This window comes from Esox lucius, chromosome 20 (assembly GCF_011004845.1).
Source record: "Esox lucius isolate fEsoLuc1 chromosome 20, fEsoLuc1.pri, whole genome shotgun sequence".
Taxonomy (NCBI): domain Eukaryota; kingdom Metazoa; phylum Chordata; class Actinopteri; order Esociformes; family Esocidae; genus Esox; species Esox lucius.
In genome coordinates this window covers 18,110,065-18,121,019 of record NC_047588.1, presented here as the reverse complement: position 1 = coordinate 18,121,019, position 10,955 = coordinate 18,110,065, and the positions used below count along the sequence as shown (strand labels likewise).

General features: G+C 41.5%; 1 protein-coding gene across 1 annotated transcript in view; it reads left to right on the top strand.

Annotated features, from left to right (window-relative positions):
• The first annotated feature begins 3,622 nt into the window (after positions 1-3,622).
• Positions 3,623-10,955, top strand: part of mindy3 (MINDY lysine 48 deubiquitinase 3) — a 29,421-nt gene continuing 22,088 nt past the window's right edge. The window contains exons 1-9 of the mRNA XM_013139284.4: positions 3,623-4,450; positions 4,593-4,672; positions 5,015-5,075; positions 6,760-6,954; positions 7,841-7,892; positions 9,881-9,995; positions 10,243-10,316; positions 10,422-10,501; positions 10,739-10,809. Of these exons, the coding sequence (XP_012994738.2) occupies positions 4,357-4,450; positions 4,593-4,672; positions 5,015-5,075; positions 6,760-6,954; positions 7,841-7,892; positions 9,881-9,995; positions 10,243-10,316; positions 10,422-10,501; positions 10,739-10,809 (822 nt within the window). The 5' untranslated portion in view covers positions 3,623-4,356. The remainder of the gene's footprint in view (positions 4,451-4,592; positions 4,673-5,014; positions 5,076-6,759; positions 6,955-7,840; positions 7,893-9,880; positions 9,996-10,242; positions 10,317-10,421; positions 10,502-10,738; positions 10,810-10,955) is intronic.

The following is a 10,955-nucleotide window of genomic DNA, read 5'->3' as shown; positions in this document are numbered from 1 at the left end:
TATTATGTATTTATTTAAACAAATCTCATATATTACACCTGGAATCCAGATGTATTATCCATTTTTTTCTAGCTTTTTTTTTTAATTTTAATTTTTTATGAAATTCAAGTAGATCGATCCCACATCTCTTCACCGTCCACAATCACCCTACAACCAACATTGTAATTGGTCCAGATAGTCTTAAATTACAATCAGAAGAATTATAATTGCGAAGAACCCCCTATTATCGACACAGCCAATAGCAGTTTTGAAAGATATATTATTATACAGAGTACTGATCAAGTTCTCAATGTTTAGTGATTATTAGTGACAAACAGCATATTAATTAGCATTTCTGTAATAATTTCAGCTAGCGACGTGGCTATTATTATCATTTTGTTCAATAACGTTTTATTTCCTTTTTGTGTTACAAATGACAGATCACATTATTCTCTCAATAGTTTAATAATAATGTTTTAGCTATCTTTCATGCCTTCTGGTGAAGAAAATGTTACTTTACATCTGATCACATAAATAGAACAAGAAGTCTGGTTTGTGGAGCAAGCCGAAATTCACGTTTTGCAACAATTTCCATACATTACATTTTTTTAATCTAAACAAAAGTATTTAACCATATATCTCTATAAACAATCATGATGGGCTAGCTGAAAGGGTATATTTAATAGCAAAATGTACCCTTGTTTTCCAGTGCATTTACATTTTTAACTTGAGAGGATTTAGTTCTCCAAACGCTAGAAACCGACCTTAATAGAGGATGGCCGATAGTGCGGAGAGGTTAGCTAACTTTTTATGATGTGCTTGCGATTATAAACCAAATGGTTCAAATCCTGAACGCTAATTGGCTGAAAACTGTGCCACATGACCTACACAACAGTATGACTTCACATACAGTTTGCTGTTCTGATTGTGTTAACTCGTTTCTAATAATAAGGCATCTCAGAGGTTTATGGTCAAATGTAATGCTTCTAAACAAGACCCTACCCTGCGTACCTACGTCTATAAACGTTAACCATGGAGTAATGTGTTGTGCCTAAGAACACCTTTAATTAAGGCAATATCCATATACCCAGCACTACATATTGTATTATATAATGTATATATAGCAGCACTAAACGTTTGGACACACCTACTCATTCAAGGGTATTTCTTTAGTTTTACTATTTTCCACACTTTTCCACATTAGTAAAGACATTGAAACTATATTGGAACTATAAGTAATAATATAGCAATATTTTATAATATAGTGCTAAACAGATCAAAAATAAATTTATTTTTGGAGATTCTTTAAAATAGCCACTATTTGCCTTGATGACAGCTTTGCATAATAAACTATTTGAGGACCCAAATAGACCCGTTTTGGTTCAATCTAGAAGCCTTTTGGTTCCAGGTAGAACCCTATTCCCCAGAAGCTCCTAAAAATGTCAATCTTTTTCCCCCTGGAAATAAACAAGCTTCTCCCACAGACAAAGAACACTTTTGGAACCCTTTTATTCCAAGCATGCATGGAATTAAGTCAAATGAAGAAGAGTAGTTTGTTTGCTATGAGGAATCAGCCAGTAACTGTCCCTCAGCAGAAATACATTTTAACCATCCTGTACAACATGCCTACCATTATACATACATGTAATACATGTAACCCATACTGCTGTGTTGACCTGGTGGGGAAATGTCCTTTATTAGTGTAGTTCATTCACAGAGTTGTACTTGATGTAATGGTGCTTGTTGCAGATGCTCCCCTTCCAATTTCCATTGTCAAACTCCACATAAAGTTAACTATGTTCAACTCAAATTAACCCAGTTACAGGCAAATTAAACATTACAATTAACATGCATTTTCTGAAAACACTACAAATACACTATACAGCCATAAGAACATATATAAGGGTATATAAAATAACTAGTAGCCCAAAAATATTAAAATCATGCATTTGTGAGTCTGTTGGAGTGCATGTGCAGGTGTGGACCTCTGCCCCAACTTCCACCCCTCAACAAAACAAAAAACAAAATATTTAATATCAAATAAATCTACTGTATGTGTAACACACCCAGTTTACCATGATACCGTAGGTACTGGTTCTCTGACCAGGAAGATGTCTACAATTATGCAAAATAGGAATGTGACCGGAGTTTTGATCCATAATTGTAAAACGGCTGATTCATACCCTGACTGTCCAAAAACCTGTGGAATGAGACTGCATTCCACAGGTATGACAAATATATTTCAGGTTTAAAACAGCAAAAAGACACATTGGGTGTTTGTGATATAATTCCAATATACCACTACTAAGTGTTGTTTGCTGGCACTCATGACTGCATCTTAATAATAGAACTTAGCAATATTAGCAATATTGGCCATATACCACCCTCCCTTGTGCCATATTGATTGAATTACCACCTGTACGTGATTGAAATATAACCAATACTCAAAACCTTAAGAATGGCAAGAATGCTTACCTTGATCAAAATACCCCGTCAATTTATGAACACTGCGGCCGATAACGGTGCAGCAGTACAGGCTCCTAAAGGTACGAGCTTACTAAATGTAATTACAGATTTGAACATCAGACTTGCAACCACGGCCCTCAATAAACAACCACGAAATTGTAGACATGTGCATGTGTTTAATATTCCAGTGTCCCTAGCACATCTGTTCTTCACTCACGAAGTTCTCTTCTGATAGTAGGAACTAATGTTTAAAGTTATACCTTTGACGATACGTGAAGTTGTGGCCATGTAACTGTTTGACTGCCCGACATGTGTCTTCACAGGTAGATTCACAACTGCACGAAATAGGCTAATGGCAAACTACGCATCATATCTCATATGCTACAAAAACAATGTTCTCATTTTATACACTCACTAGTTAGAATTTAGGAAAGAAACATATCACAAAAATACAAAACGATTATATTAATACGGCTTACGCTTGTATATAGCCTAATCATTTATAGAATATGCATTCACTTAAATGATCTAATCCACCGCATTGAACATGTGTCTTCCGTTTTTTGCAAGAAACAGATGTCTGAACATATCGTCAGTGCAAATGTACTCATCGATTTTACTCGTCTAGTACTTCCGTCTGCAGTTGGATACTTTCGACCAAGATTTTGTATAACTAAGCTAGATAGCCCACGAACTGTCGTTTCTATCGAGAGTCCGAGTGGGCACAACCTACGAAAGGTGGGCAGAGCCAAGAATGAGCTCGCGTTCTAAGTTGTGAAACACATAGCCTACTCTGTACGTGTGCAACGGTATTGTGCTCATCTTTATATCATTATACAACTAAAATGGTAGCCTAAATTCATGTATGTCGGTTGAGTGGTATTAATAATGCCATTTGATTGTAAAGCTGGTTCGGGAAAAGCTTCCGAAAGCTGTTGGGTTCATCTCATCGTTTGGCTTCATACATTAGCCCACTCAAAGCGCTGATGAAATAGATTACACATCTGTAATACCAAGCTATATCCTGAAGGAGGCATACGTTCTCATCGGAAACGCGTAACCTTAGTCTGTGTCAAAAGAAAGTGTTGGAGGAGGATCTTCCTTGGTTCAACGAATGGTCAGGAACATTCTGGATTTGGACCAATCCACAGTTACGTGCGTTTACGTCACATTAATACACACTTTCCAAAACAGCTGTTGTAAATAGACTTATGACAGACAGGTAGTTCGTTGTGCGGTACAGAGTAGCAACCCCTCACAAACTAGTCGTGTGCTTCTTCGGATAAGTTAATTCCCTGTTCAAGTGTACTGAGCGAAAGTTCACGTTCCTGGTATTCAGGCCTGAATTTAATTCGACTCATCACTCTCGGTGGAACGCTAAACCTTGATGCGATAAGCTAATGTTAGCTAGCTAGTAAACTGTTGAAGCGTTAGCAGGCTAACAAGGACCCACGACGAGGACCAACAAGGGAATATTTAGCATATTAGCTAACATTCTGGTTTGCTGACATATCGCCGTATATTTATTATAAGCTCTCGGGGCCGCTGAATAATTTGGTAGCTAGTTTACACACACTGTTTCTTTCCCAGAGAAGTGGGCCCACGTTTCTAGCTGGTCAGACTTGCCCACCTCGCTAGGCTAACTTAGGTTGATGCTCCTTTCCTCTCCCACCTGTCCGCTCGTCAAACCGGGAGACTGCTGTGTCACAGAGCTCCGTTGTGGCCGATGCCACCGGCCCCGTTTGGAAGCGGAGCACCAGTTCCTGGAAGGTCGAAGTGTAAAACATACATAGCTAGCCTGGTTCCACTCGGACAGGTCCCTGGCTGTGCAAAAAGTGACAGCTCATTATTTGAGTGTGGTGGGTAGCCAGCAAGTCGCTAGTCTGGGCTGTAGGACCAGTGCACGGAGCCATGGCGGAGTTGAATAAGGAGGTTGTGGATCTAGTTTGGGGAAGACCAGGCAGCAGCGGTATTTCTGCTTCACTGTTCAGGAGATGGACCCAAGGTAAGCGCCCCCCCCCCCACTTCATATCCACACTTAACTGGAACTAAATTTCCTGGGGGGGTACTGTAAATACATCCTAGACACATACCAGTGTTGATTAAGATAACTGTGGGATTCAGACTGAGGGATTTCTGTGTCTCAGGGTTGGTCTTCAGTAAGACAGAACCCACAGCACTGGAGCAGTTTGAAGGAGGACCATGTGCAGTCATTGCTCCCGTACAGGTATGGACCAGACAATACAGAGCATAACGAGGGCCCATCAATGAGCAGCCTGTATGTTAATGAAATCAAGCCAGGCCCTGGCAGAGATGCCTTAGCACATTCTGGTAGTCACTTGACAAGCACTCAGCTGAGATGACTAATATTATTTATTAAGATGGTTATTAGAGTACCCCATGATACTGTCAAGGGGGTGTCTTCGTGAAGATCTGTTCATTGACAGTTGGACCTTCGCCAACCCTAAGTGGTTACAGCTGATGAGGATAGCAGTTTGTGAGGTGTATGGTGGGTGTTGATTTGGTTGTCCAAGTGTTACCTTCTGGTGTGATTCTGTGTTTCCTGCAGGCCTTCCTCCTGAAGAACATCCTATTTAACAGAGAGAGTTCTGACTGGGGACATGTCACAGGTAACCTAGACTTCTAATGCCTAAACCAAGAGGGTTCACACTGTAATCAGATTAACGTGGTTTGAAATCCTTTGGGGGGAGTGTCTGTGCCCTCCCCCCTCACCCCCCTGGGCCACTTAGAACCAAGTCTGAATGATGGAATCTAGACTGCAAAATGGAGTCTAGGTGCAAATGAAAGTGACAATAGGTGCACTTGAGAGGCAACAGCAAGAGAACCCCAAAAAGGGAATGGTTTTGCCGGTGGAGGCCACAGACAAATGCTCTCTCTTTATCCTTCCTGACTGATTCTTCTGTAGTTTAGCGTTTTGCTGGTGTCCTTATCAATGCTGGTAGTGTGAGGCGGTGCCTGCATCCCGTTCAGGTTGCACAGGCAGTCCAGCTCCTCCAGGATGGCATATCCATATGTGCCATCACAAGAAGGTTTGCTGTGTCGCCCATTGCAGTCTCAAGAGCATGGAGGGGATACCAGTAGATGGGCCGTTACAGGAAGAGAGCTGGCCAGGGCCATAGAAGGACAGTAGGAACACTGCCAGAGCACTACAGAATGACCTCCAGCGGACTACTGGTGTGCATGTTCCTGACCAAACTGACAGGGGTTGCTATTCTGTTGTGCTGCCTGCAGCATCATCCAGCATTACCTGTTTGGCGGTGGGTCACTAATGGAGTGGGGAGGCATATCCTTGGAGGGTCGCACAGCCCTCCACGTGCTAGCCAATGATACCCTCACTGCTGTTAGGTACCGGGATGAAATCCTCAGACTCATCGTCAGATCTTACGCTGGTGCAGTGGGCCCTGGGTTCCTCCTGGTGCAGGACAATGCCCAGTTTAATGTGGTCAGAGTGTGTAGGCAGTTCCTGGACTACGAAGACATTGATGCCATTGACTGGCGCTCACGTTCCCCAGACCTGAATCCAATCGAGGACCTCTGGGATGTTATGTATCGGTGCTTCCAATGCCGCAGGAGTTCACTGATGCCCTGATCCAGGTCTGGGAGGAGATCCCCCAGGAAACCACCCACCATCCCATCAGGATCATGCCCAGACGTGGTCAGGAGTGCATACAGGCACGATTTTGGTTTCCACTGATGATTATGTAATTTTGTAAAGATTACATAATACAGTGAAGATTTTCATTTTTAATATATTTTGTTCATCGAGACCCGATGTGTGATTTAAGTGTTCCCTTCATTTTTTTGAGTGGTGTCTTATGCATTTTACAATTTAATTTGCCAAAGTGTATCATAAAACATGCATCAGTAATAGTTTTTTCCTTCAACTTTCTGAACAGACAATGCAGGAACACAACTGTGTGGGTGTGCATTTGTCTACCAGTTTAAGCTTTTAGCAAAGTTGCTTATGGCATCCATTTTCTGGTAGATAACGAGATTTTTTATATATTGATTTGGAAGGAAAACACAACAAACTGACTAATCTGAAACCTGTAAAAACTAGAATAATAATTCACGAGGTGGTATAAGTATTACTTTTTGGGGTATTATGTCATTGATATTATCACTGAATACATGAAGAATCATATTTGAAAAAGACTAGACTGAGGAATATTTTGTCTTGGTGAAATATTGTGACCGTGTGGAATTTCTTTACCATTCTGTGCCACCCCACATCGCTCAAATGAACCAATGAATGAATGCATGCATGTTTGTTTTTTGTCTCTGACCCTGTAGAGGACGAGCAGAAAGCGGCATTGTGCTCCACTCTGGCTGAGATCTTGGAACAGGCTTCCTCTACATCGTCCACTACCTCCTACTGCCTGGTGACCTGGGCTAAGGGGCAGAGCCCCCACACCGCCACCACACACACTCACACGTCCCTGCCAGGGGGGCCTGAGTCCAGCCAGACACTACCGGACCAGCAACCCAGTGAGTCCCCTGCACATCCAACTGTTAGCTCCCTTCCCGTATCCGTTGCTGCATTGGTGTGTTGAGATGGTATTAATCACTGGCTGATGACGTTGGGGAACTGTGTCCGAGTTGTTTAACTGAACTGATTTGTGTGTGACGCTGTTTCTGTAGGGTTCTAAATCCCAACCTAAATATTTTCGCTTGGGTGACCTGGGGTTGTATTTTTCGATCCCTGAATGCCTATAACATAATCTCCCAGATAATCTTAGTTGGAACAATAAGGCTTCGCTGTACTGTTGTTTCCAAAATAGCATGATTCTTTAGCATGCACCGTTACTACAGAGAAAACAGCTTAACCCATATTACCAGTTCAACCGTAAACAATCTTGTGCTTCATAGCTGAACAGGGGATACAGAATGAACAGAATGGGAACAGCTTCTTCAGGACGTCATTGGTTATAGCAATGACTAAATGACAGCTCTATTGTATGTCGTTATCACAAATTTGACTCTTTTTACAGAATGTCAATCTTACAAGCAATGACATTAGATACTTGTTTTGGTAAGATTTTAGTTTATTTAATGATGCTAGTATTTAGGCTTGCTTCAATGTTACTTTTTTGTAATGAATCTAGATCCAACGTCTGCAGGCGTTTCCTGACCGCTGTCCCATGACTTGCCTCCCTATTAAGGATTGCTTTATTTTGTCTTGTGATTTCCCTCTCACTCTTATTGACCAAAGTCGCATGGTCAGAAAATTAGTGCAGAATGCTGCGTCTCAATTCTGGTGTATGCTCCTAAATTTAGTTTGATGCTCTGAGCTTTTTGTAGTTGGGGGCACCAGTGACTCCAATTAAAAAAAAATACTAACTCGGAGCCCTGTGTATATTCTTTGTGTGTGTAGCTGCTTTGGCTGCTGCGGATCTTGGCTTTGAGCGGTTTCACAGCATCCTCCAGTAAGTAACTCTCAAATGACATTGACTCATCTCCCTGACCATGAATTCCTGACCAGACAGACAGGAATGCATGGAGATGAAAGCGGCACTGCATTGCAGGAAAACCGCGTGCGTGCGTGCGTGCGTGCCTGTGTGAGAGAGAGACTGGGGTTTCTTGATAAGGATTTACAACCTGCTGACTCAGCACCGACTCCTGACTCAGCACAATCACTGATTCCTTAATGAAACACACTGTTTGATTCTCTGCCAGAGGATCATCAGATGACCATCCAGCACACTGCATGATGACATCATACCACGTTGTCAGCGTTAACTGCTGCACAGCAGTGATGGGCACTTTGGCTCTGTCAAAAGACAAATGTTTCAACTCTTATTTTTGTCATTTCATCTTTTAATTGGATGAATGCATACTTGCACCATGCAATCAACTTTGTTTTCTTTTTATCTTTTTCTTCTGTACATCTGCTTGTAGATCTATTTTCTTGCATGCACATATGTGCAGTACTGTGTAAAAGTCTTAGAGCACCTGAAAACTGATTTACCAATCAATTTGTTTGCTTGTAAAATCACTATATTACATTCGAATAAAATAAACAGAAATTCAAAATATAATTACGTATACATAAAGTATGTTATGGAAACAGGCAAGATGACAGAAAACACAGTGAAAGACCCAAAAGGCTCTCTGTGTTTGATGAAGAGTACTTAAAGGTCACTTCCTTGAGGTTCGATAAAACCCACTGAAGTGCTTGCGTAGCTTCTAACAGTCAGTTGTCAGCAAAGTGCACAGATCTACCATGAGAAATCGAATAAGACAGCCACCTTGGACAGATTGGCAAAAACTTTATATTTTAGTAAAATAAGGACCCCAAAATGATCACCAAAGACAATCAGCACCTACTGTACATGTGGATGTCACAATACCAGAATTCTGAACTTACCAATGCCATGAAACTTATTTTATTTTTTTGACATGGTAAAAGTTGACTAAAAAACGTTTATTTTTTGAATGACCAATTACCGTTAAGTGCGTTCAATATCTTTTGCTCCCTCATTGTCACTAACAGATGGTTTGCCTCCTGACATATGCATGCATGCAGTGGATGGATGTGAGCATGACATGCTTAGATTGTCGTGAAGGCCACGCGTCTGTGTAGGTAGCAAAATGTTAACTAATGAAGTGTTTCTTCCCCGAGAGGTCCACTGACTAATGTAAAGTTTTGGGTGTTTACTGTTTTTTTAATTATTTTTTTTCTAGGTTTTTGCCTCATTGGTAAAGTATCTTCTCAGGGCACACATTGGCCCTCATTCATGAAACCTCAGGAAATATCTTCGATTCAAATGTGGGAAGAGACATACGATCATCTTCAAGTGTGATTCACGAAACTGTCTCACCTCTTCGAAATTACTGCAGATCAGTTTGATCAGTCGGATAAAGTCGTTGACAAGAAAACGCGCTGCACGTGTCTTTATTGACATATGACACATCCGTAATTTTTGCAGGTGTGTTGATCTTCAACCTATAAATTGACAGCTTTCAGCATAAATTATAGCCAAACTGTTCTTCTTGCAGTGGTATGAGATCATTTGGCACCGTACGATCTATATTACCGAAAGTTTTAAAATGGAGATCAAATGATGCAGCTGGAGTCTGTAGGTGAAAGGCCTGTTAGATTGACCACCACAGAGCCTCAAATCAACATCATTGAATCGGAGTGTGGTCACTTGGACAGGGAAAATAACAAGACAGCCAAAGTCAAGAGTTATGGCAAATCCTCTGAAAAGCCTGGAAAAATTTTAGTGTTTTTTTTTGTTTTAGTTTTTTTAAAGATTACTGACTTTAATTTTTTCAGGTGGCCTGTGACTTTTACACAGTAATGTTTGTTAGGCAGTTGATGGACCCCTAAAGAAGTGTGAATAGTTAAAGGTGCTCTCTTTGAACTCTAGCTCCTGGCCTTTGACCTCTATAACCTCTGCAACCCTTACAGGAAGCGTATTGTGAAGTCATTATCAGAGCTAAGAGAGGAGGTGGTATCTCTTTATGAAACCTGGACAGGGCGCTGTGGAGTCTTGCTTTTCCTCTACTCTGTCATCTTGACCAAGGTAGTCTCTTATTATGGTATTACTCTGCACTCTAAACGTAGCAATGGACACAATAGTCTTGACTAGTACAAAAGGGGGAGATTTTCTTTTACACTTCATGTCCAGTAAATAAATGTGGAGGAGTTAAAGAGTGTCACCTTATGTGTTAGTCATGTCACAAGCTAATTCCATGTCCCATGACCGTAAATTCTGCTTATGGGTGGGTGATGTGCGTGTAACATCTTGCTCTGTCTTTCTGTCTCCATAGGGGATAGAGAACATCAGGAATGAAATTGAGGATACCACTGAGCCTCTTATAGATCCAGTTTATGGCCACGGCAGGTACCTCCCCTAAACCCTCGCTTTAATTCCTCTCTTTGCTACATTTCCCTAATAACTTGAGTCATGTTCCAGAACAATTAAGCCTCTGTCGTTCTTTCTCCTCAGTCAGAGTCTTGTTAACTTGTTAGTGACGGGCCATGCCGTCTCTAATGTCTGGGACGGGGACAGGGAGTGCTCCGGCATGAGTAAGTACTCCACACGCAGGTAAACACACATCTAATCTCTGCATTTATGGTGTTTAGACTGCAGGAATGGTGTCTTGTCACCTGGGGACTGCTGTTCCAGAGCTTAACACCAGATGGCAGTGGTCAGCCATTGTAGAAGATTGAAAGACTTTCCAAGTCCTGCTATATTTTGCTGCTTTCTGTCACTCACAAAGCAGAAACATTTAGTGTGTCTGTTAACCTATGTCTTGCCCTCAGAGCTCCATGGCATCCACAGCCAGGCATCAGTGGGCTTCCTCACTCTAATGGAGTCACTACGCTACTGTAAGGTATGAACTGACTGTTTGTGTTCACTGGTCCTGTGTTAATGCAATGAGATGTTGTGAGAGAAACATGCTGTGATGGAATTGGCACCACAACACTTTCATACACACCCTGTTGAGTTCAATATTTTGCACTTAACTCTGAGCAGTTG